Genomic DNA, 27,991 nt, shown 5'->3' with positions numbered 1-27,991 from the left:
ATCCATATATATATACAGATAGTCCTCGACTTACGCCAGCCAAAAATTATTATTAAAAATTCTCTAATTTAACTTTGCCGCCAGCATATGTGCATACATATATCACATTGCTTTTGTATACACATCGCAGCATCAGTATTAGTCGATAAGCAAAGCCTATCACCAATATGCAATAGCCGCTGCTATGATTCACCCACTTCTAACTTATCACAGCTTTTGGCACATTAGTTACTAATCAGCAGCCGAAGTGTTCATTTCTCTCATTACAATTTTTGTATCTCATCGTAACCCTATCATGTCCAGTAAGAGAAGTAATACTACTGATGAAAATTCCAACATAAAAAAGGTGAGGAAAGCTTTAATTTTAGATGTTAAAATGAAGGTCATTAAAGCATATGACAAAGAAAGTCAGTGAAATCGCACGAGAAGAAAAACTATTGCATTCAACTGTTTCAACAATTATAAAGGATAAATCAAGAATAATGGAGGCAGCTAATATGAAATGTGCAATTTTAACGAAAAAAAGAGAAGGGCCAATTCATGAAATGGAGAAACTTTTAATGATATGGATAGATGATCAAATCAACAAGAATATTCCTCTCAGTTTGTTTACAATTCAAACAAAAGCATGCAGCCAACAAGAAGATAAATACGGTGGGCATACATTTAATGCTAGTGAAGGTTGGTTTTATCATTTCAAAAGCTGATTTAACTTACATAACATACAAATAATGTGAGAAGCTGCTGGAATTTTGAAACTGCTGAAATTTTCAAGAAAAATCTGAAAGAGATGATAAAAGATGAAGGCTATTTGCTAGAGCAGATTTTTAATGTAGATGAAACCGGACTGTTCTGGAAAAGAATGCCATAACGAACTTACATTCACAGAGAAACTACATTGATGCCTGGTTTTAAGGCATTTAAAGATAGGATTACGCTTTTTCTTGGAGGAAATGCTGCTGGTTTTAATTAAAACCATTTCTTGTTTACCATTCACAAAACTCCAGAACTTTGAAAAACATTGACAAGAATAAGTTGCCGGTTTACTACAGGAGTAATCCTAAGGCTTGGATGACAATTGTTTTATTCGAAGACTGGTTCTTAAATTGTTTTATTCCAGAAATACATTGCCTACTGTCTTGAAAAAAGCATTCCTTTTAAAATTCTATTGCTGTTTGACAATGCTCCAGGACATCCTCTTCACATCACCAATTTGAATGAAAATATAAATGTGATGTATCTACAGCCCAATACAACAACTGTGATTCAACCTGTTATTGCTTTTCTCAAGCTGTTATTGCTTGAGAAAACTACATTTTCTCAAACAATAACAGCAATGGACAACGATACTATAATATTACGTGATTTTTGGAAAAATTGTGATATTAACCAATGTATCCAAAACATTGGAACTTCATGGAAGGAAGTAATGGAACAATCTTTGCGAGGAATTTAGAAGAAGTTACTACTGCAGTAGATACTCGAAGAGTACAATGAGCATAGTATGTTAGAACAAATTGGTAAAGAAATCTTTGAAATTACAAGAAAACTGCATCTAGAAATCAATATTACCGATATAGAAGAACTAGCACATCACGAAGAAGGTGAACTGACTGATCAAGACTTGATTTTTCAAAATGAAAGAGTTGTAGAAGAAGAAAGGAATAATGAGGAAGATGAAGAGAGAAATCATTAAAAATATTTACTGTAAAAGGATTAGCTGAAGTATTTTCTAAACTAAATCAAGGACTTCAGCTACTCAAAAATATGGATCAAGACACCGATCACTTCGCCAAAGTCGAAAAGCAGATTCGCGAGGCTGTCAGATGTTATCGCGAAATATATGAAGAAAAAAAAGAAAAAACCAACAGACAGTGTTAACCAATTTTCTGATTAAAAAAGCTAGTCCAATCGTGAGAAATAACCATATTGTCCAAATGAGTGACAGTTACTCACCTGTTTAATTAAAGACACTGTTAATAAGTTTTTGTTTATGTTAACTAATATTTAAAGGAATTTCAAATTATAGTAAGTGCACTATTTTTGATATGTGTTTATGTATTATTTTCTTAAATTTTTCTTTCTTAATTTTGTATTTATGTATTTATATCTATATGTGCTATTAAATAATTTATAAATGTTTATGTAAGTTTATACGTTTCTAACCGTTTTAAGTAGAAACCTAATTTATGAAAATATTATAACAGAAATCAAGCAAATCAAGAATTAAAAAAAAGTCCTCGACTTACAACAGAGACATTGGAACAGAACCCCCGTCATAATTTGAGCACTACCTGTGTGTGTGTGTGTGTGTGTGTGTGTGTGTGTGTGTGTGTGTGTGTGTGTGTGTGTGTGTGTGTGTGTGTGTGTGTAATTATTCTGTGTATGTTTGAATAGGAATACTCTGTACATTTATATAGGTAGTATAAATGCAAAAATTAACTGAATGTACAGCCAGATCTAAAAATATTGGGTCAAATTGATGCTGAAATTTTCATCTTATTTCAGTAAAATATCCTTTTGCATTAATTTTTTTTAGCTGCAATGTATTTATTTATATTATCTTAAATAATTATCCAAAACAAAATACTTGAATATTTATATATCTTCATAATTGTCTAGAATTATGCATTTCTGTGATAATAATAACAAAATTTTTTTAAAAAAATAGCATTTGTGGTGCATGAGTTCACTGATAAAATAAAAAATTTTCATGTGTATGCTTTTTTATCTTTTAATATAATAAATAAAAATAATCCTCCATAGGTTTAGGAATTTGAAAAAAAAAAAGTGTATTTTTTTATTGTCCTAAAAAATGCTGCTACTTCTTTTCAGTGCTGGTTGATGATTATAGAAGACTTAGATTAGTTTTGTATTTTTAGAATGTGAGACATTTTGTGATAATATGAAATTATTTATTTATTTAGAGAATTGTGTTTGAGGAGGAGATTGTTGAGGAAGTGGAAGAGCAGATTCAGGAGATTGAAGTTGAAGAATTGGGATTAGAAGAGGAAGTTCAGGAGGTTGATCTGGAACAGTCTGTTGACATGCCAGAAGAAGTTGAACTGGTTGATGACTTGGAAGAAAGTGAAGTTCAAAACACCTTATCATCCAAAGAAGATAAAGTGCAGCTGGTGGAGGAAGAATTTTTGTATGATTATCAATCTGAAGAATTTGAAAATCAAGAGGATGAAGTAATTCAAGATGAAGAAATTGAAACTGCAATTCCAGATAAGGAGAATCAAATAGCAGAGCAAAAAATTAATGAAGATGACGAAGGAGAATTAATGCAAAGCTACAAGAAGAACCATAATTATAAAAGTGAAGAAGCAAAAAGTCAGGAAGCTGAAAATGAGCACTATTTGGAAACTACAGAATCTCATACCCACGAATTGAAAGAACACCAAGAACAGGAAGCAGTAATCCAAGGAAAAGAAACAGAAATCCAGTCACCAGGAATGGAAGAGACAGAAATCCAACCACAAGAAACAGAAATCCAGTCACTGGGAATGGAAGAGAGAGAAATTCAACCACAAGAAACAAAAATCCAATCACTGGGAACAGAAGAGACAGAAATCCATCCAGAAGAAGCTGAAATCCAGCCACCAGAAACAGAAGAGGCAAAACTTCAACCAGAGGAAATGAAAGAAGTTCTAAGAAGTGAACAAGCCATTGATGGCAAACAGGAAATAGATGAACCTGAAAAAAATGATGAAAAGGAAATTGGAGAACTACAAGAATGTGAAGCTGATGAACTTGGCAAGGAGGAAGAACCCCAAGAACAAGCAACTGCTGAACAGGAAATTAGAGAACGTCAAGAAGCTAATCAACAAGAAATTGAAAAACTTCAAATAGTTGAAGAAAGTGACCAACATGAAATTGAAGAACACCAAGTAGCCCAAGAAAGTAATCAAGAAATTGAAACACCTCAGATAACTGAAGAAAGTGACAAACATGAAATTGAGGAACACCAAGTAGATCAAAAAAGTGATCAACAAGAAATTGAGGAATCCCAAAAGGATAAAGAAAATGACCAACAGAAAATTGAAGAATCCCAAGTAGCTGAAGAAAATGATCATCAGGAAACTGAAAAACTCCAAAAACATGAAGCTGAAGGAAATCTAGAAAATAAAGAAGTAGAAGTTCCAGATCTTGAACATTCTCAAAATCAAGAAGCTGAAGAATCATTTGTTGATCTAGATGGTGAGTTATTGAAGAATAAAGAAATTAATGGAGAGTCTGTGCAGGAAAAAGAACAAGAACTGGATGTCACTGGCAGTGTAGAACATTTTCAAGAAAACATTTTCAAGAAAATGCAAGAAATTCCGAATGATGTACAGGTTCAGGAAGGTGAAGGTGCAGAAGATTGCAAAGCAGAAATAAATGCTAAATTAGATGATGAAAATAACACAAATGATGAATCTCTCTCAGTTGATAAAACCATTGAAGATGAAGAGGGTCAAGAAGCTGAAATTAGTGAGAAAGTTAAAAATGTTAAAGAAAAAGCAGATGAAATTCATGAGGCAGAGTATGATAAAGAAGCCAAATTAAAATCAGAAGAAAGTGAAGACGAAAGAAAAATAGACACATCATATGAGGGTATGTTTTTAATCAATTTATTTTATTTTATTTTTTTTTAATTGAATTGATGATATGGAATTCCCTATTATCGATTTATTTATCAATAATATTTAATAAATTCTATATTATGGAATTTCTTAAATATTATATTGTAATCAACCTGAATTACTTTTGGCATTTAATGTTTATAATTTAGTTGTGAAGATTTCATACAAATTATTTATTTTTTGCTTAAGAAAAAATAAGATATTGCTTTTCGTTAGTATTGTCTTTGTAGTACATCTGCAAAAATGACATAAAAAAGCTGGTTAGTTGCAAATCCTCTAACTTGAGTTATAAGGGCTTTTCAACTGAAGATGAGTTAGCTAATATCAAAACTGGCAAACTAATATCAAATCCAATATAATTCTAAAAAAAATCCAAGCTTTTTTTTTTTTTTATTGATGTTGTTATTATCAAGCCATTGCTGCTGGCATCATTGGAAAACGTAACTGTACACCATCAGAAAGAAATCTACTGATAAATTTTACCATTTTGTTTGGCTTTTTACTAAATTTAATCTTTATCTTTCATTTCAACTGGATTGAATGAATAAGGGATGAGATTTTTGACAAAATGACTTTGATTCAAATGACTTAAAAATCTTTTACTGTCTTGTCAGTTTAGATTATGCAAATTGAATTTTTTTTTTCTATCCTTGGAATGAAATGCGATTTTTATGAATTTGAGTGTTCTGAATGCATATTTGATTTCCAAAATCTTGTGTCATTTCATCATTTTTAAGGCAAGCAAAATAAAAACCAAAGAGAACGTTTTCATGAAAACTAAAATCTTAAAAGTTATACAAAATTAGTCCTGTTTTTTTTTTGCTGATAATTCTCTCGTTTATAAGCATCTTTGGAGTATCTTCCCCTTCATATGAAGCCTGTGTGCTGGAATTTCACCTTCCTTCAAACTACTTTTCCATGGCAGTCATGTCCTGATGGGACCTCCTGCCATGTTCATTGTATGCCAAAATATTAGCGTAATGCCAGACATGACATTGTTAGGGAAGTTTGAGCAAACTGACTAGATAATGCACCAAGAGAGAAATGACACTAAGTAACACGTAGCACTACAAATGAGTATATGAGCTGCCCAGATTGATCTTTCATGTCACAACTTAAGTGGTGTATAAAAATTGACTAAATTCTGTTGATTTATACTTAGTCATTGCACTTTCACTTAAGAATATTCATCATTGCTTCTGCTGTGATGTAGTGGACAACTTTTGTACCCTTTCAGCATTATCCAGTAGTTCTTAAGAATATCATACATGGCAAATCATTAATATTAATCAGTATAAGATTAAAACATTAATCTTATACGCTAAACATTAATCAATATAAGATTAATGTGCTTTTTTTTTTTTAATTTCAGCAGATGCTGTTTTAGTGGTTTTCCCAAAAAGAATATCATAGATGCAAAGAACTTATACTTCCTAGGATAAGAGAATGGATCAAAATAATCCTTACTCGAGTGTAAAATCTGTGATATTTTTAAAAAAGCCATAAAAAATAGAACTAAGATTATATTTGTGTAGTATATTTTTACATATTTTTAATATAAGGCACAGCCAACTGTCACAGTAAAAAACCTGTATGGTTACAGGAATAGATTCATAACTTATTTTAATGGTATTACAACACTAAAACTATAAAAGGGTGTTTATTAACTACTTTATATTTCATTAGATTTCAAATCAGTATCTTCAGAGCAAAACTTGTTACAGTTTACTTGCAACAATGTGTAAGTGAAGCTGTTTAAATTGTAATAGACACAAATCTAAAATCTTATTTGTCACCCTCTAATGTTGTATAGAAGTATTATAGTTGAGTAGGAATTGATCTTAAAATGACAGTCTCACAAATTTTTGGCAGATTAATGCTACTGTACTTGTTGAAGTTAGGAGAATACTTCATTCAAGCCTTTCCCTAAACTTACTCATAGGTTAGGGAAAACTGTAACATGTTTTTTTTCTGAAGATGCTGGCTAAATTCTTTGATAAGTTAATGTTCTTTTTGGTGTTGTAATTATTATCATTATTAATTAGGCTTCCAAGAAGTCAAAAGACTCATCGCGGGAGGTCCTTCCTGGGAAACACAAGCATATCAAGACTCGTCGTGGGAGGTCCCTCCTAGGAAACACAAAGTCTATTATACCACTCCTTAAACCCATTGACAGTTCTCGCTCTCACCACTCTAGCAGGCAATGCATTCCACTGTTCAACCACCCTCCACGCAAAGAAACCACTCATCACCCTCTTGCTCACAGTTTCCTTTTGTAACTTCCAGGAATGCCCCCCCCCTTGTCATCACTCTTTCTTACTGTTCAACCAAGCGAAAGAACTCTGTGTCAACCTTGTAACCACCTTTCAACAGTTTAAAAGTCTCAATCATATCACCTCTCCTTCTTCTATCCACCAAACTCTGCAGTCCACATTCCCTCAGCCGATCCTCATAACTAACATTGTACTGTCCTGAAACTGTCTTTGTTATCTGCCTTTGTACCCTTTCCACAGTTAATTTATCCCCTTCAAATCCTGGGTACCAAATCTGAGAACAATAGTCTAAGTGTGGTCAGATAACAACGGAATGATAACTGTAGGTCAGTGGCCTTCTCATTATTGCAGTAATCCAGTATACTGTAGCTCCTCCAATAGAGTATGCATCATTCCATCGATTTGTTCCAAACCTCAAGACCTTACATTTTGCTGCATTAAACTGACACCCCCCATTCATTTGCCCATCTGTCTAGCTTATTCAAATCCTCCTGCAGGACTACCACATCTGCACTGTTACTTATAACTCTTCCCAACTTCACATCATCTGCACGAAACTTCCCAAAGTTGATGTCTAAGACTGTTATAATCACCTGCCTTATAATTCCACATATTTTAACTACAACAGTATAAATTGGGGAGAGGAAGATGCATGTCTATTCATCTTCCAAGTCAAAACCACATGGTCACTCTCTCCAACTGGTGGGAGAGATGTCATCTCAGTTATTATCAACTCTTCTAATGCTATGACCAAATTCAAAACTCTTGAACCTCTTGTTCTCTCTATTACAGGTTGCCTAAGACATTTGTCCCTCAAAAATTCTAGAAATTCCATTCCCTTATTGCTACATGCATCCTCCTCTCCCCAATTTATACTGCTGTAGTTAAAATCTCCCATAACAATTATTCTTCTTACACTTGCCAAGCTCAACTATCTAAACATCTCCTGGTTCACACTCTCTGTGCCCCATGGTTTGTAGCAACATCCCACTAAATATCCCGTCTTGTCTATCTCTACCTCACACCATATGCTTTCAAAATCATTATAAAAGGCTAGCATATTACTAAAACAAGAGCGCCCCTTCACAAATCCATGTTGACTCTCACAGATAACATTACCCTCATCAGTCCAATATCATTGAAATAAGTTATAATGTCCATTGCCTGTCAAAAAGGCTGGAATAGATGGTTATAGTGCATAGCTTTAGAGAGTGAATTTCTTTAGAAAAGCATTGTGCTTATAGGATTTTGGTTGGGATTTTTTGGTAGTTTTGCACATCTTGAGGAATGTCATGATATTTTCTATCTAATGGGCACTGTATTTTGGAAATGTGTGTAACACTTACAGATGCTCACTTTTTAGCCACCTCTTAGGTGGTCACTTTATGACCTTGGATTTTTATATGAAATTACATGAAATGTATACGTCAGAAATAATTTTACTGCAAGTTAAAAAAAAACTTAAAGAGATGCTGTAGGCAGAGTTACTCTGAAAATGTTGAAGCACATATAGCAAGAGCTTAGGTACAGGCTGGAAATATGCTGAGTTCTAAATCAAACCCACTCACCCTAATAAAAATTTCACATACCAAACTATCATTCACATTTTTTGTTTTGCTGTATCCTAATTATTTTCAAATAAATATTTGCATTTAAAATATTGGTATTCTTTTGTGGTAGAGCAAATAAGTATATGTATTGCCCTGTCAGAGGAAATACACTCAGATCTCTTTTTATACGGATTTGAAGTTATGCAGTGCATAACTTCAAAACTTATGTATAGTATGCCCACAGATACGAGACCTTTCGACACTTCTGTGCATGTCAACAGAAGGAGAATCCATTCCGATAATAGGTTAATCCAGCGTTTCCCAAACTTTTCCTATGACTTCACAAATCCTGAAATTTTCATAGAACACCTTGGTTATTTTGTAATGTATTAATTAATAATTAATTGTTAATTTAGCTGATTTTTATTATTAATAATTGATCATTAATTATTAATTAATAATTAATTAAATATCAATTAAATTCCAATGTGAGCTGAAGAACTGTATGTCTGGATATTGCGAGCTGTGTAAAAAATTAGTGAAATCATCATCGCAAAGTTTAATCATTGATTACATTGTCAAAAGAAAAAAAAATCAGCACAGAACGAGAGTGGAACTAATTCTGTTTATGAAGAACCATTGCTTTTACCATACAGATCTGATGCATTGACTATCTCTTCTGTTGATAAAAGTGATTTTGCACCAGTTCGCAAACGTTGCCGAATATTGTCTAATAGCGATGATAATTCTGATGACAAAATGTAAAAAAAAAAAAAAATTGTTACTTTTCAATAAAATGAAATGAATAAAGCTTTAAAACAAACTTAGGCATTCTTATTTTCCTGAATTTTCATAAACTTTTTTTATGCAATTTTAAGTTTATTTTAATTCATTGCTTCGGTTTTATGCGGTTTTAGAAAATTATGGAACGTATCCCTAATTTTTCAATGTTAGTTGGGCCTTTTTTATGCGATTTTTTATATGCAGTTTTCTGTGGAACATATCTACTGCATAAAAAGAGACCCAACTGTAGTCATTTTATGAAATATAAACGTCTAACATTCAAACCAGCGCGTGCAATAGATAAGTTGAGTCAGATTTGTCCCTTCATTTTGGGCAAAAAAAAAAAAAAAAGTTCTACTTAGTGGATTTTTGATTTGCAGAAGATTTGATTATATTTATTTTACTTTTCATGTTTTTGTTTTAATGAAGGTTGGAAGGAGCATTTAAGAGATGAACTTTTTTTTTTCTCGAATAGGCTATATCTGGAAAACTGTGAACCTTCTCTAAGTAAAACCCTGGGATGTTATATGTAATAAAGTTTATGTTGTTAATAAACAAATACAATGTATGCATGTATAAATATTTTTTTTTTCAGGCCATAGTTCTGAGAGCGATGATGACATTAATTATCCAAATCCTTCTATGTCATTTGAATATAATGGAGAGTCAGATAGTGAAGCATCTGGAAGCCCTGTTAGAATTACACATCAGGACACTTTAACAAGATCCATTTCAGGAGATTATTCCTCAGAAGCATCAGCAGCAATAGATAATGTAAGTAAAGAAGAAACAGAAAGTGCAGCTGAAAATGTTAAAGTTGCAGAGAGAGAAGCTAATGAAAATTCAGTAGAAGATTCTCAGCCATTTCACTTTTCTTCAGATGAAGAACCCAAGGAAAGAGGTGGTCAGCAAGTTGTTGCAGTAGATGTTCATGCTATATCTTCTAGCATTGATCTCAGAAGTGAAGATTCAGAATCAACACGTGATTCTAACATACCTGTTGAACTTCGCAATGGTAAGTTGCCTTTTTATTGTTTTAATCTGCTGTGTGTGAAATTTTATTATCTTTGTGGTTAAGCAGGGTATCAATTTGTAGTATTTTCTTCTTGTAGGAGAAAATTCTTATAGAAAACATGTTTTTAAATATGAGAAAAATAACTAAAATATTACTGTTTATAATTTAAAATCTTCTGCATTTTGTGCCTGTTCAAAATACTGGGTCCTACAGGAGAATAATGTAAACCTGGAAAGGATAGATATCTTGGTGATCTTTAATCTACCTCAGATGGCTTGATATTTAGTTAAGCAGTTTAGATATGTCATTCAATAGTTTCTACATGTACTGTTCTTAATCATATGCTATAAACTTTTCATGTAGTATTCCTTATGTGTACCCTTAAGGATACATATCAGGAATTTGATAATGATGATCTATAAAACAATAATCAAAGCTGGGGTTAGGGAGCAAGCTGAATAAATTTATATGAAATAAGAGAAATTATAGTTGAAACTTGTGAAATCAGCAACAGCAGCATGTGAAATCACACTGTTCAAGTCAGTTTTATCATATGGCTCTGAAAGTTGGGTTACAAATAATAGTATTTTAAAGACCACAGTTTTAAATAATTAAATTAATTTTTAATTAAAAATTGGGACCTTAGGCAAGTAATTTTTGTCAGTTAGAGTTTGGCATAATTTGTCAAGTCCATTTCGGGAGATTATTCCTCAGGAGCAGCAGCAGCTATAGATGATGTAAGGCTGCATCACATGATGCACCTTGTCCACTGCTTAGAAAGAAGTTATCGGAAACTCCCATGGACAAGGTGCATCATGCCATGCAGTGAGTCATATTTGTAGCCAGTATAAATTGGTGGAATATGATGCTCCCAAGTCAGTGCAACTGTGTCTGGGTGAAATGGCTGTGAGAAGAAAACTGAGTTTGAAAGAGACAGGGACTGCAACATGGCATCCTGTCACAATCTGTTCAGCAATTGTTGACAAATTGGGACATCCCATGTCAACAATCAGTGATACCATGCTGAAATGTAAGTGCAGAGAGTCAACTGCAAGTGCTAGCCACAATGGATGACCCATTACACTCACTGAACATGACCATAGGGTGCTAAGAAGAATAATATGTAAAAACCGCCATTCATTTGTCGACACATTGAATGCAGCGTTCTGGATATCAACTGGAATATGAATCTGAACAAAAACATTGAAATCCAAGGCTCTCAATATAGGTTTCCATTAAAGGACAATATGCCAGCCCCACATTACCTGAACCTGCATACAGTGTCATCTTCAGTGTTGTTAAGACCATGTATAGTGGAACATGGAAGCTTGGAAAGCTGTGTTATGGAGCAATGAATCATGCTACACCCTCTCCAGACAGGTGTTGGTGTGGCAAATGCCCAGTGAACATCTCTTACCAGAATGCATAACCCCAACTATGGAATTTGGAGGTGGTGGTGTTGATGGCATGGTCCTGTTGTTCCTGGTTTGGCCTCAGATCTCTGTTTGTGGTCCAAGAGGTATCTGAATTTTCTGGACAATTAAATGCTTCCTGCTTTGTAGCATTTCTATGGAACGACCATTGTCAGTTTCAGTAAGACAATGCACAGTGTCATAAGTGAGCTGCTGTAACTATGCAGTTTGTGTACATGAACGTCACCACACTTGACTGGCCTCCACAGAGCCCTGATCTCATCCCTATTGAACAACATATGTTGGGATTAACTGGAGTGTCAAGTCAGGTGAGGTGAAGGAACACTTCCCTGAAACAGTCCAGGACCACATCACATTCCAACAGGAAGAATGGTCCAAAATTTTCATTGATCGCTATGGTATATACTTGTGGAAAGATGTCCCATAGGATTGCTGCAGTCATCACAGCAAAAGGAGGTCCTACATCTTACTAAGGTGGGCACCATGGCTGTTTGTTCCTCATACTATGGAGTCCATTAACTTCTTTCCAAGCAGTGTACTTTTCTTGAAAGCACTACTGTAGTCCATTTCTGATATTTCAGTTCGTCCCAAATTTTTTTAACACTATTGAATCAATCTCAGAACCATGTAGACAAGTCATATTTTTCTGCATTATTTTCCTCAAACATTGCAATGATACTTGCAGTACAACAGGGTGAACTTTAGTGGTAAAAGAGATATATCTATTATATAAAACTGCCAATGTAGAAAGAACTGCCTTATCCTGAAGTGTTGCATCGGTATTTTATATTTTCAAGAACTACAAGCATACTGTACAAGCCTAAATATGCATTTACCTTTGGACAGTATGCTATGAAGATAGCAAAAAGAAAAATAAACAGCAGGTTTAATCATTCTGAGATTTTGTCTTTGTCACAGAGATGCTTTCAGGAGTACAATATTAAAATTGTAATAAAACATAATGCAAAGCACGTATCCTTACAGGCATGTGTAACGCTATGCATTATGAGAAGGGTCACTACCCAAACCGGTTTCGACCTATATTGAGATCTCATCAGTGGGAGCCAGACCAAGAGGCGATAATAATATAACTATACAAATAACCAAAAGTTGTTGGAAGTTTTTCTCACTTGGTTAAACTGTAAATTAAAGATACCAAGAAATTATATACTTGGTTTAATCCTTTATCCAAGTGTAAGCAAACAAAGTTTGCATGTGAAGTATTTTCAGGAATGGGGAAACTCATATATAGAAGCTAATAACTTCACATCACTTGCAAGTGATGTGAAGTCATTAGCCTCTGAGTAGTGACCCTTCCCATAATGCATAGCATTGTACATGTCCGCAAGGATGTGCTTTGCATTATGAGATACTAAGACAAATGGTGTGAAGTCATTAGCCTCTCTATATGAGTTGCCCCAGTCCTGAAAATACTTCAGGTGCAAACTTTGTGTGCTTACACTTGGATAAAGGATTAAACCAAGTATATTATAATCTTTAATTTATAATGCTTACAAGCATGTTTAGCGATTTTGTGATGGCTCACAAGGAACAGAGCATATGCATGAAATTTGTTTTCTTTTGGGTAAAACTGCAGCTGAAACAATTGTTATGCTTCTGCAAGCCTTTAAGGATGACACTTTAGGTAAAACACAGGTCTAGGAGTGGTTTCCCATTTCAAAAATGGGAACATGTCAGTTGAAAACCAAGCATGATCTGGCTGATCTTTGACAAGCAGAAATTATGAAAACATCGAAAAGGTTTGCCAGGCAATCAATGAAGGCCATTAAAAGATCATTGAGCAAGTTTCTGAAGAGACAAATTTATCATGGAGTTTGCACCAGCAAATTTTAACAGAAGATTTGCACATGAAATGTGTGTTCATTAAATTTGTACCTCATTTGTTCAGAGAGGATAAAAAAAAAAAAAAAAAAAACCACGTGAATGTTTGCTGTAATTTGAGAGATCAAGTTCTTAATGACCAGAACTTTCTTTTCAAAAGTTGTTACCATGGATGAATCTTGGTGCTATGGTTATGATCTAGAAACAAAACAAACATCAAGCTAACGGAAACAAGCAAATTCACCAAGATCCAAGAAGGCACATCAAGTTCAATCAAATATCAAGACAATATTGATACCATCATTTTTTATTTTGGTTTAACCAATAGGAACACAATTTGGTCGGCTAAATCCCAAATTGCCAGCCCATCCTCGTTCGTTCAGTATCCAGGTAGATACCCAACAGAGTGCACCACGAGAAGGTCAGGATTGGACATTAGGTCAGAAGCCCTGGTCGGTTCTCTGCATTCCTTTAAAGGCTATGTGGAGGTCTCAGATTTGACAAAATTTCATGCCGGCTGGGGCGTCGCCCGGTTAAACAAGCCCCCATTGTTTTCACCAGGGAACCAGGGTGAACAGCGAAAAGTCAGCTACTGGAACAAATCTGAAAACACACCCCAACTCAACATCACCAGAGTTAAAGATCGGTACTATCAACATAAGAAGCCTGAATGGCAAAGAAATAGAGCTAGTGGAGGAATTAGATAAGTACCAGATCGACATAATAGGGGTGACTGAAACAAAAAAGACAAAAAACTGGTGAGATCTTTCTGAGCAATAAATACAAAATGTTATATTCAGGAAATGACAATCAAGGAAAAGAAGGAGTTGCCATAGTATTCAACACAAAATACGAGGCTCATCTTCTTGAATGGCAGGCAGTGTCAAGTAGACTGATTTGGGCAAATAGCAGAATGGGGAACTGGACAATGAGACATTTTAGCCTATGGTCCCACAGAAGGCTCTACTAAGGTAGAAGTGGAGGAATTTTTTGAGTCTCTAGAGAAAGCTCCTGACACAATGAAAAAGGAAAAGTTGGTCCTTGTTTGGGATCTAAATAGTAGAGTAGGAAATGATTGTCAGACATACAAAAATGTTTTGGCAAAATTTGGAGAAAAGAGCAAAGCTAATAATAATGGCAAATACCTGTTGGATTTCTGCTCAGGACATGGACTAGTTATTACTAACACCATGTTCCAACATAAAAATGTGCACAAATTCACATGGAGAGAAGAGGCAAGGAATAAGAAAAGTCTCATTAACTATGTTATTGTTGATAGTGATGTTTTCTCCCTGGTGCAGGACACCAGAGTGTACAGAGGATTTGAAATTGGAAGCGATCACTATTTAGTCTTGAGCAGGATAAAATTGAATTTCATATTGAAAAGAATGAGATGTAAGAAAGTTTTAAAGTGAATAAAAGTTGAGCAGCTCTCAGATGTGAACTGTAGACTAAAATACAGAAAGATTATGGAAGAAAAAATGAAGAGTTTGAGAACAGGAACCAAACCTTGGAGATTCAGTGGCTCATATATAAATAGGGAAATAAAACTGAATGTGAGAATTACAGAGGCATATCCCTTCTGAGTGTTCCTGATAAGATATATGCAAGTATTCTTGAGAAACGGTTGAGAAGAATTGTGAAAGAAAAGCTTGGTGAAGAACAAGCTGGATTCAGGTCATTTAGGGGTTGTCAGGATCTGATCGTCACTTTACAACAAACAGTTGAGAAAGCATGGGAATATAACAAAGACCTGTATTTAAGTTTTGTTAATCTGGAAAAGGCCCAAGAGAGAAGCTATTCAATATGCTACAGTTATATGGTGTCAATGGAAAATTATATCAAGCAATACTTAGTCTTTATTTGAGTTGTAAGTCAGCAGTTAGAATTGAAGGAAGTACAGGAAGATGGTTTAATGTAAAATCTGGTGTGAGACAAGGATCTACATTATCCCCTCTGTTATTCATTATCTATGTGGATCACATTATGAAGGAAAGTATTAAACATGATATCAAAATTGGAGATGTTAATGTCAGCTCTTTGCTTTATGCGGATGATGTTATACTTCTAAATAAATCCGCTACAAGTCTGCAAGATTCTCTGACTAAATTGAATAACTGTTGTAATAGATATGGTGTGAAGGTCAGCAATAAAAAGACAAAGACAATGAAAATAGGCAGAGTCATTGAAAATGTCAAATGTGTTTTGAATGGAGAACAAGTAAAACATTTCAGATACTTAGGCACAATTTTTAGTGAAAATGGTAAATTAAATATGGAAATAGACAACAGAATCAACAAAGCTGGTATGGTAGGAAATCAATTGAATAAATTCCTATGGAATAAGAGAGAAATTAGTCGGTACACTAAATTAGCTGTATACAAGACAGTGTTCAAACCAGTTTTAATTTATGAATCTGACAGCTGGGTCAGAAGTAAAATACTTGACCAAAGACTAGAAACTACAGATATGAGAGTCCTGAGAAAGATTAGAGGCATGAACAGATGGCATCAATGGCAATATCATATTAAAAATGAGGATATTAGGAAAGAACTTCATTGTTAGCATCCAGAAATGAATTAGCAGAGCTAATCCCAGGTGGTATGGTCACTTAAACAGAATGGGCGAGGAAAGATTAGCAAAATAAGTGTTCTCTGCAAAGTTGGCAAGAAAACACCCCAGAGGAAGACCAAGATATAGGTGGATTGATACGGTACAAAGTGCCTTAGACGATAGAAATATAAGATCTGATAATGTTGGCGTCTTGACAAGTAACAGACTGATTTGGAGGAAAATTGTAGATAGGAAGTTAGTAATGATGTAATTTTTTTCATGTAGTACTATCATATCCTGTACACCCTTTCAGGGTACATGGCAGGAATTTGATGATGATAATGTCGATTTGACTTTTTGATGTTAATGGAATTGTACACAAAGAATTTGTGCCTCCTGGAAAGAGATTGAACTAACATTTTTACTAGAACCTTTTGAAAAGACTGCATGATAGTTTGTGACGAAAACGGCCAGAAATGTGGAGTAGCGGAGATTGGTTGCTGCACTAAAACAATGTCCTAACCCACATGGCCTTGTCTGTTCAACAGTTCTTGACAAAAAACATGGCCTTTGTTCCCCACTCTCCCTAGTCATCCTGTCTCTCTCGATGTGATTTTTTTTTATTCCTATGGGATAAAGAAAACCATAAAACAGCAATGATTTATTGATGTGGACAAAGTGAAAGAAAAGTTGCTGGAGGCCATAAACATTATTCCAGTTGAATAGTTCCAGAACTGTTTCCAGCAGTGTAAAAAACGTTGAGACAAGTGCATTGACTCAAATGGAGAGTACTTTGAAGGAGACTAGAATATTGTATTATAAATTTTAATGAATTTTTTTTTTGAAAAAAAATATTTCCAGTTATTTTTGGATACCCCCCCCCCCATATGCAGATTTATAGTTTTCTTTCGAGCTGTATACCATGAATTGTTCTTTTAGGTGACAAATCAGATAAAAGTCAAGAGATTTCCTTAGCATCTGCAGCTCTCATTGATGATACCCAAGAGGATACAGATGGAAAAGAAAGCAGTTCACATTCTCTTAGTACTTCTCGGGATGATAAAAGCAAAAGTAAGTTAGCACACACTAAGTAATGCAGTGTAATTTTAAAAGTTAATGGCTTTTAGTTTGTGTTCAAAATGCAGTACATGTGCACTATATTCTTAATATTTTTTTATGGTTTATGTACAGGCTGACATAATGCATATGGGTTCTTGTAACTGAAGGGACACCTACACACAGTAGAATACAAATATTTAAAAATAAAAGTTAATTCTCGTTGTAAATCAAACAAGCATGTAAACAAGGCAGAGTGTACAACTTTCATTTAATTGATAAAAGCATAGGCCACAGCTGAGAAGTAAAATGAAATTACTGTATTGTTTCTCTCTATACATGCGCACGCACGCACACACACACACACACACACACACACACACACACACACATCCTATGTTGACAAAAGTATTTGTACACCATATGTGCCATGCAAATTGTCAGGGAGTGTCTGCGTAAGTCTAGTAATAAACGTGGGAATATGCTGCATGTTTTTGCACTCTACTCAATGTCAAGATGCCATGTTCATCGGAACCAGACTTCCAGAGTGGGATTTTTAGTTGGGTATCACATCATTCTTTGTGTCCGTGACATTGCAACCTATCAGTATATTGAAATCCACCATTGCTTATGTCATTTAGATGGAAAGTTAACAGTGCTACCACAGCAGGTAAACATCCTGAGAGATCAACACAAGTTCTGTCTCAGAATGTTTGAGCATCTTGCATGTCATCAGCAGAAATTGCTGCAGACAGACATCTGTCAGCACTAGAACTGTCTGCAGTGAATTCCATGCCTTAGGTTACTATGGGAGAGCTTTTGCAAACAAGCCACATCCCCCCCCCCAAATGCCAAATGGTGTTTAGATGCGTCCAAATATTCTCATCAAATGTTCTCATCACCTAATAAGCACACACTTTATTTAATACACTCTTTCCTTCTGCATATCCTTTAATTTTCACGACAAATACATTTCACACACATTGAAATGCACAAAATCCTGCAAATTCAAATAACTTGACAACGTGGTCTTTGCCACCATTGTTCTACCATGCATTGGTACCATACTGATTTTGTATTTAAACAAAAAATGCAAGTAATAGAAAGGGGGGATGGTAAATCCCTTTATGTTTCGTACCCGTCTATTAAAATAGCCGGGTACGAAACTCGGATCAAAATCCATAGAGTTTCATGCCGAAAAAATTATCGGCAGGCCCAAGTTTAAATGATCACTTGGGTAGTACAACACCAGGGCAACTCCATGCAAAGGTGGAGCAAGCTCCCTCACTGACTTTAATATTCTCTCATAATGTAAAAGCCAGCTCCTAAGAGATGTATATATATTGTTTTACATTATGAGAAGAGGTCACTACCTGGCCTGGTTTCAACCTTTTTTGAGGTCTCATCAGTGAGTAGGTAGACCTGGAATATCAAGGTTTTAAGTGAACATGAACTTGCATACCTCTACTATCGAATTTCCGATAATGTAAAACAATATATATACATCTCTTAGGAGCTGGCTTTTACATTATGAGAGAATATTAAAGTTAGTGAGGGAGCTTGCTCCACTTTTGCATGGAGTTGCCCTGGTGTTGTACTACCCAAGTGATCATTTACACTTGGGCCTGCCGATAGTTTTTTCAGCATGAAACTTTATGGATTTTGATCCGAGTTTTGTACCCGGCTATTAAAACATAAAGGGATTTACCATCCCCTCCTCCTTTCTATTAACATATTCGCCAGTAAAATAGCCATTCGGCTTATTAAATTAGTAATTAACATTAAATATAGGAGTACACCACTTCGGCAATTCGATAGTAGAGTTTTTTAAGTTCATGTTCACTTAAATCCTTAATATTCCAGGTCTACCTACTCACTGATGAGACCTCAAAAAAGGTTGAAATCGGTCTGGGTAGTGACCTCTTCTCATAATGTAAAACAATATATATACATCTCTTAGGAGCTGTCTTTTACATTATGAAAGAATATTAAAGTTAGTGAGGGAGCTTGCTCCACCTTTGCATGGAGTTGCCCTGGTGTTGTACTACCGAAGTGATCATTTACACTTGGGCCTGCCGATAGTTTTTTCGGCATGAAACTCGATGGATTTCGATCCGAGTTTCGTACCCAGCTATTAAAACATAAAGGGATTTACTATCCCCCTTTCTATTAACATATTCACCGGTAAAATAGCCATTCGGCTTATTAAATTAGTAAAAAATGCAAGGTTTACTTACAGACTAAATAACACTGTCACTCACATCCATTTAAAACAAAAACTACAATAAATTAACCTAATATTATCACTTAAAATATGAAAAAGTTACTTATCCTTCAGGAGTGCTAATAATCATTCTGCACACACACAATAATAATCAAAATTAATGTCAATCTTTTAGACATGATCAACTTTGATGTTATTTCTTCCCTACCATAAAAAAGACTGAAGATATTTTTTTAAAGTTTGTTTTATACAAAAAAAAAAAAAAATCAGGAAAAGCTATATGACATGGAATAAAGAGAGAGACTGTTCAAAACTGAAATTATATGGTATAAATATCATGTTACATTGAGCAATACATAGTCTATATTTGAATTTTAAGTCAGTAGTTAGAATTGAAAGTGGTACCTGAAAATGTTTTGATATAAAATCAAATCATTTTCAGGTATCTTTAAGACAAGGGAGCACATTATGTTAACTGTTATTCTTCAGCTGTTTAGGCAGAATTAGCAAACCTGGTATGATAAGCAGGCAACTGAATAGTTTTATATGGAGAAACAGACATCAAAAGCTAATAATGAACTAACTGCATTTATTTAGCAAATTAGATTAATAAACCAGTATGTCTTGGTCACCAAGGAGCATGTGCAGGCTCACTAGTAGGAAAATAAACACAGACTGATTCTAAAAGTTGGGCTCTCTATGAATGCAGTGATGAATGCTTTGTGAAGGTCTCGAAATGATGGTCTTCCAGATTTTTGGCAGTGTGATGAAATGGAATTTATTTCAGTTTGGAGAATGTTGTAGCTTCTTTATAGGAGGGAGAGGAGGTTAGGCCAGAAAAGCCCCACCCCCCTTATAGAAACAGCAAGAATTTAAATCTTTAAATCAGAATGACTATTTCTGGAATCCACCACGGCACTACAACATTCCCTGAACTTGAACAAATTCAGCTGTATTGCATTCCCAGTAATCTAGGAGACCATCATTTTGAGACTGTCAGCAAGTGGGCATCACTTTATCCATAGAGGGCACCAGTTAGGACTATATGAGCTCTTCTGTTATAATCAGTCTATATTTGCCTTCCTACTAGCATGCCTGTGTGCACATGTTCATATATCTCTTTGTGTCCATCAAAATGCCTTAGCAACTTTACTGAAATATTGGCTTATTAATCTAATTAGCTAAATAAATTTATGTGACAAATGATAACTAACTCTGGGTTTAATAGGTTGTAATAATATAGATAGTTAAACTGACTAGTTTAGTATGCTAGTAGTTTCTTCTGGGTTAGGAAGAACACAAAAATACAATAAGCAGTAAACATGAACCAGTACATAACTAAAACCAAACATGTAGAAACTGTTACACAAAAGTAAAAAAAAAAAAAAAAACAGAAACACGTGGAGTGTGGAAACTGGCACAGGTCAGTCATTGTTCAGTAGGTATGCATGCTAGTTCACAGAAAAGTTAAACCCTGACGTGTGGAAGGATCTAATAAGTGACTTCCAATATCACATATCACATAAAATTATTCCTCATGGTTTCTTGTAAGTGGATTCTCTTTGATGACTTTGATTTCATTGTAGACTCTTTGATGTTGCAGGCACCGAAGTTGTCCCCTCTATGTGAGGCATGGAGCTCTTGTCCCATTCAAGATTGTAGTGTATGGGAGAAGTAGAAAGCATAGGGGAACAGGTCATCTACAAGTGCCATAACTTTGTCTATAGAAACATTTTTGAACAAAGTTACAATAGCTAGAATGTTCATTGGTAAGATAGAATTTTCTACAGGGTTGTATTTATAATGAAGGAGTCCATATATGTTTCATGTACTCCTTTAGAAGATACTGAACAGTGACTGACCCATGCCAACTGCCACTTTCCATGTGTTTCTGTATTGTTTTGTTTTTTTACTTTTGTTTAATGCTAGTCAGTTTAACTATCTATGTTATCATGACCTGTTAAACCCAGTGTCAGTTATCATTTGTTGCATTCATTTTTTGGTTGAAAACTCTACATACTCATCCTAAATAAATTTAGTTAGTTAATTATTAGCTTTAGATATTTGTTTGCTCACTAAACAGCATGAATGGTAATAATCAGAGTCCAAGCATCCATACCAGATTAATGGAGAAAGAGAAAAATTAGTTAAGCAAACCAGTTGTAACTTGTGGAACTAATAGTTCTATGATCAAACTATCATGATCACATGATAGTTTGATCAAAATTTTATGATTATATTCTTGGTCTTATCCTTTATCCAAATGTAAGCAAACAAAGTTTGTGCGTGAAGTCACTTCATGACTTAATCAAGTGAAAAAAACTTTCAAGATCTATCTCTAATTCAGAGTATTGTAGTAGTAAGGTGTGATACCTTTTGACTATATGGAAATATGACTTCTGCATTACTTCAACCTTGGTATCTTCTGAGCCTGGTGATGATGAGACTTCAATAAAGGTCGAAATCAGTCTGGGTAGTGGCTCTTCACTTAATGCATAGCATTATACATATGCGTAATTTATGTCGTGAAGTGACTTCACGTCATATGCAAATTTTGTTTGCTTATACTTTGATAAAGGATGAAAGCAAGAATATAATTTCTTGGCATCTTTAATTCATGATCACAGATATGAGAGTTCTAAGAAAAATTAGAAGCTTCAATAGCCAAATCATATTAAATTAAAAGTGAAGATATTAGGAAAGAACTTGACATTGTTAGCTCTCTGGTGGTATGGTCACTTAGAATGGTAGAAGAGAGAGTATCAAAACAGGTGTTTGATGACAGAATAGTAGGAGGAAGACCAAGATCTAGATGGATTAGTAGGCTGGAATTTAAGAACTGATAATATTGGAGTGGTGAGAGATAACAGACTTATTTGGAGGAAAATTGTCAAGAGGAAGTTAGTAATAATGTAGGACTATCATAGTATTTTGTAATTCCTTTAGGATACATATCAGGAATTTGATGATGATGATAATAAATACAAGGGTGGTCTGAAAAGTTCTCAGCCTAACAATGAAAAAAACTAATTTATAATTTCAAAATTATTTTTATTTTTCAAAATAATCTCCCTTAAGACTAATACATTTATTCCAGTGATGCTCCAGTGCCATTATCCTGTCCCTGTAGTGGTTCTCAGTAAGATCTGCAAAATACCCCTCTACAGCTGCGAATCACCTCTTCATTCGAAGAAAAATGCTGACCAGCAAGGAAAAGTTTTATTTTTGAGAAGAGATAGAAGTCAGAGGGAACCAAATCTGGTGAATAAGGTGGATGTTCCAACAATTCATGGCGCAGATCCCTTAATTTTCCCATTGCCAAAACACTTTTGTGGCAGGTGCATTGTCCTGATGAAAGATGATTTTTTTTCTTCTGCAAACCAGGTCTTTTCTCACGAATTTTTTCGTCTAATCTGGTTAAAAGATCTGAATAACATTTCTCGGTTATTGTTTTACCCTTTTCAATATAATTAATAAACAAAATACCTTTAGCATCCTAAAACACTGATGCCATGACCTTTCCTGCTGATGAAACCAACTTTGTCTTCTTTGGCACCGAACAACCAGCTTCTGTCCACTGTTTTGACTGCTGTTTGGATTCTGGTATGTAAATGGTGAATCCAAGTCTCATCCATAGTAATAAATCGATGCACAAAATCAGTTTTATTCTTGTTAAAACGCTTCAAGCACTGCTCAGCAATTTTCATGTCAGTGCATTTTTCATCTGCTGTGAGCAAGTGCAGCACCCATCTTGCACAAGGATTTTTTATTTGCAGTTCTTCATGCAAAATACATCCTACACGTTCTTTTGAAATGCCTATAGTCTCAGCAATTTCACACACTTTGACTTGTTGGTCATCCAATACCATATTGTGCACTTGATCAATAATTTCTGGTGTTGTTGCACTTTTTTCGGACGTCCTTCATGTGGATCATCTTCAAGGCTAGTACGGCAACTTTTAAACTTGGGCAGCCCATTTCTTAATTGTCAAAAATGAAGGAGAAGAGTAAACTTTTATGAACTTCGAATGAATTTGTTTTGCTGTTAAACCTTCTTTTGCAAAGAATTTTATAACCACACGATACTCAATTTTATCCATTTCAAGGGATACAGACAACACTTTTTGCTTCAGACAGCTGTATAAAACAAACTACTTGATAGAATGACTTTCAGTTTCACATCAATGCTTATGACAGATGTACCAACTTAGAAAAAAAAATCTTGCCAATAGTGTTGCCATCTATGGTCGAGGTCGAGAACTTTTCAACCACCCTCATAGTTAATTATTATCAGATGTATGTTTCTTTCATTAGTTGAAAAGAAAACTTGAGTTGGTTATGGACAGTTCATTATGTGAACTGTCCCTATAATAGTTCTAAGGGTTCACATAAATTTTAGTTTCAAGCATTGTATAAACTTTATTGACAATTTTCTGTTTCACTGTATCAATTTTTTACACAGGAAGTACCTCTTGAATTTGTGGCATTCCAAGATTCTTATATGCTGTTGCTGCTGAAGCACATTTTGCTATCTAGCTAAGATTGGCATTTATATTATGTAATGCATTTTTTATTTTTATAGTTTTTCCTTAAAATGAAAACATTTCTCAAACAAGTAAGTTATATGAATAAAATATGCAAATTGTTTTATAATCCATGAGTTAGAAATTCAGATTCAAAACATCCAAATTACGAATAATATTTCTGTTTTGAAAAGCATGTTTACATGCCAAAAATTTATTTTCTTTATTTTCCTAAGATAGCTAAGAGAATTTTCATTGTTATTTTATATTTATGTGTCTTGCTTATTAGTGTGATTTTTTTTTTTTACAAGATCACATGAGAGACATTATTATTAAACTTGAAAAATAATTTTTTTCCCTCTTATAGCTCATTCTCATATAGAAATGCTTATCTCTCTCTCAGTTCAGTTTCCTTTATTGTATTTGTATATGCAAAATGATAAATTTAAGTAAAAGTTTCTGATGTGAAAATATGTTTATATTCTGAATAGATTAGACCACTCACATTACTAATACTATGTACTATAGGCTAACAGCCTTTTGTGGGTGAGGGTTCATCACCCACAAAAGGTGATTCACATAAATATATGAGGGTTCACATAAATATATATATATAATTTGTTTATTTTTTTAAATCCTCAGAGCTTGAACTTATTTTTTTTGCTGTTGAAAAATATTATTCATAAACTCAATACTGTAATAATGGAAAACTGAATGGATTTACTGATATTGGTTTATCTTCTAAATATATATTTTTTTAATTTTATATACATTTTGTTATAATTATATATGAGTAAGTAACATGCTAATTTTGTCATTTTACCTGATCCCTAAATGTTTTCATGTTTGTAATTTTATTTTGTTGATTTTGTGATATTTTAACTTGAATTGTAAATGTTTGTATTAATTTACAATTTTAAAGGTGTTTAGAATAATATCACTAAAATAGTAGTAATAATAATGGCAGTATTAAATGGTGTATACATTTATTTAGATATATGAATTTATGAGATGCTTTATTCTATTAGATCCATTTAATTAATTTAGATGCTTAAAACAACAAACTGATTGCCTCTCCTTGAAAGGTGAATGTTCAAGAATCAGGTCATAAAGATTGAATACCATTGTGCAAAAATGGCTTGTTTCATGAATTATCTCATTAAATTAATCAAAAGATAGACCTGATAGTCTAGGTGAATGTAAGATCTATTACAGCTCTATGTGCTGAATGAGTCATATTCAAGTGAATGTAATCTGACTAAATTTCAAATTAATGGTAGCTTTTTTTTATAACTAGTCAACTGTCATTATAGCAAACACCACTATAAAAAATATGTTCACTATTTAAAAAAAAAAAAAAAAAATTTCCTGATCAAAGATCCATGGGTGTTGGAAGAAATTTAATATAGCAAATCATCCACTATAGCAAATTCCTGTAAGGTTGCTATAGCAAGAACTGACCATGTATTTTAAGCTGCATCCAAATTATATCCTAATTGAATGTATTTTAAGCTGCATCCTAACCACTCGTTAGGAATGGTTAGGATGCAGCTTAAAAGTGGTTAGCGTGTCTGCTCTCCAGTCAAGAGGCTGCGGGTTCGAATCTCACCATGGGCATGGATGTTTGTGATTGTCTGTGGAAATACCAGTGGTGGTGGTAGATGGCATTGGTGTAGTTGCAGTCAGTTGGTGAATTGTGAGTGGTGGAAGCAGAGTTGTAGAGTAGATGCCCTTCCTCGATGAGTCTTTGGACTCCCTGGAAGTGACAAATAACAATAATAATAACAAAACTTTAATGGGATTATAATAAACCCACAGTATGGGACCAATAGATTGAGGTTTTCTTGTAAAAGCTTCGTAATATGCATGCATAATAAAGCAATTTTGGTTCTTGTGTGTGTGCGTGCACGCGCACACTCAAAACTTGATTTGTTTTGTTATATATATATATATATATATATATATATTAGCCTTTTCAGTATGTACAACAGTACAGCATACTAAAATATCACTTATCTCATTTTTTTAATTTTTATAATTTCGTACCCTTCTAGTACTCTCTCTCATATTCTCCCATTATTGTTTGCATTTGTACTTTTTCATGTTGTCATTTGTGTGGGCTTTTTTTTATGTTCCTGCCAGTCCTTTGTATTTTTTCAGTCTGCAGTTTCCTGCATTTATGTATGGTTTCTTCCCTTTGTGTTCTCTCATCGTGATAGATAACAGATGTACGGTTATCCACCATTTCCTTTGTCTACTGATTGTGACGTTACTTTCTAAGAAAGTCATTCCACTATCTTGAAGGTTTGTAATAATGAGCTTAAAATAGCATTGGTTGTATGCAACTTAGGTGAGAACTTTTCTGTAGTTTTTATAGTGGACATTTTGTTATGCTGATGTTTGCTATAGTGCAAGTCTATTGTTGATCATAATCAGATTCCTGATATGTACCTTCAAAAGGCATGTAAGTTACTGTTGGTACTACATGAAAAAGTTGACATTATTATTAATTTCCTATTGACAATTTTCCTCCAGATTAGTCTGTTATCTATCACTACTCCAGTATTGTTAGGTCTTATATTTCAATATTCTAAGGTGCTTGTAACTGCATCAGTCATTCTGGATCTTGGTGTTCCTCAAAGTCATTTTCTTCCTGTCCTAGAATCAAACATATTTTGCTAATTATTATTTTTTTGAAGTGACCTTAGTCTTGAGATAAGCCCTTCTCATACATTCTTGAATGGTAATGTCAATTTCCTTAGTGATATCTTCACTTTTAATATGACGCTACCATTAATGCCATGTGTGTCACCCCTTAATTTTTCTCAGACCTCTCATATCTGTGGTCTCTAGTCTGATCAGCTATTTTACTTCTAAATCCTCAGATATGTAAGTCAGAATTGGTTTTGAACACTGTTTTGTGTATAGCTGTTTTAGTGTTTTGACAAATTTCTTTCTTATTCCTTAAAAATTTATTCAGTTGACTCCTCACCATACCTGCTTTATTTATTGTTGTCTATTTCCATATTTAATTTGCTCTCTTCATTAAAAATGTGCCTGAATAGCTAAAATGTTTTACTTGTTCTATAGGTTTCCCAGATTCAGCTTATGTTTTCAATGTTCTGCCTATTTGCTTCTCTTTGTCTTTTATACCATATTTGTCAGAGCAGTTATCCACTTTAGTCAGGGAATCAGACTTGTACTGGATTTTTTTAAGAGTATAACATCATTAGTCTTGAATAAGTACCTGAGATTAACATCTGCAATTTGGATATCAGACATAATATCATTTTCCTTCATAATGTGATCCATATAGATGATGATGAATAACAGTGGAGATAATGTGATTCCTTGTCCCACACTTTATTTTATATCAAACCATTTCCCTGTATCTCTTTTGATTCTAACTGCTGACTTACGTCTCAGATACGTATTCCTTGATATAATATCCCATTTTTGCCATATAATTGTGCATTTGAAGTGGCTTTTCTCTTGGAATATATCTTTTTTCTCCAGATCTACAAAACTTAAATACATATTGTTGTTATTGGAAGTTTTTCCACTTGGATATACTATAAATTAAAAATGCCAAAAAATTATATTCTTGGTTTAATCCTTGCCCAGTCCTGAAGTTACTTCAGGCACAAACTTTGTTTGCTTACACTTGGATAAAGGATTGAACCAAGAATATGATTTCTTGCTATCTTTAATTTATATCCTTATTATATTCTTATGATTTCTCAACCATTTCTTTTAAAGTGAAAATCTGATCCTTGCAACTTCTATTTTGGCCTGAACACTGCTGTAATTCTCACTTTCAGTATTATTCATTTTTTCATTGATTACTGCAAGATCTTTCCTCCAGTGATCCAGAATTCAACCATGTGACCAACCCTTCTAAATTTTGCAGTAAGGCCAATGTAAAACTTTTATTTGATGATTTTCTTTTTTTAATGTTATCTATTCCAGCTCTCTTTCCACATTTCAGTTTTTTGATGACTTTTCTACCTTAAGTATAGATATATTTTCCTGATTGTATTTTTCTTCACTATTCTGTTCTGTCACTTCTTGTTTCATTTAGTAGTATTTCAAAGTAATTACTCCAGATATT

General features: G+C 34.0%; 1 protein-coding gene across 3 annotated transcripts in view; it reads left to right on the top strand.

Annotated features, from left to right (window-relative positions):
- LOC150097405 (uncharacterized) overlaps positions 1 to 27,991 on the top strand; it is a 181,073-nt gene that overhangs the window by 145,838 nt on the left and 7,244 nt on the right. For 2 of the 3 annotated variants that reach the window (XM_090406761.1, XM_090406759.1), the window contains exons 11-13: positions 2,928 to 4,599; positions 9,830 to 10,249; positions 17,017 to 17,148. In XM_090406761.1, coding sequence (XP_090262887.1) covers positions 2,928 to 4,599; positions 9,830 to 10,249; positions 17,017 to 17,148 — 2,224 coding nt within the window. Of the gene's footprint in view, positions 1 to 2,927; positions 4,600 to 9,829; positions 10,250 to 17,016; positions 17,149 to 23,819; positions 23,905 to 27,991 lie in introns of those variants that run through there. The other variant, XM_090406760.1, reaches the window with a different exon arrangement.

Source organism: Typopeltis vanoorti, chromosome 17 (assembly GCF_054136105.1).
Source record: "Typopeltis vanoorti isolate ZY-2024b chromosome 17, IOZ_Tvanoo_1.0, whole genome shotgun sequence".
In the NCBI taxonomy this organism is placed as follows: domain Eukaryota; kingdom Metazoa; phylum Arthropoda; class Arachnida; order Uropygi; family Thelyphonidae; genus Typopeltis; species Typopeltis vanoorti.
The sequence above is the reverse complement of the archived record's forward strand: the minus strand, read 5'-3'. Positions and strand labels throughout refer to the sequence as shown.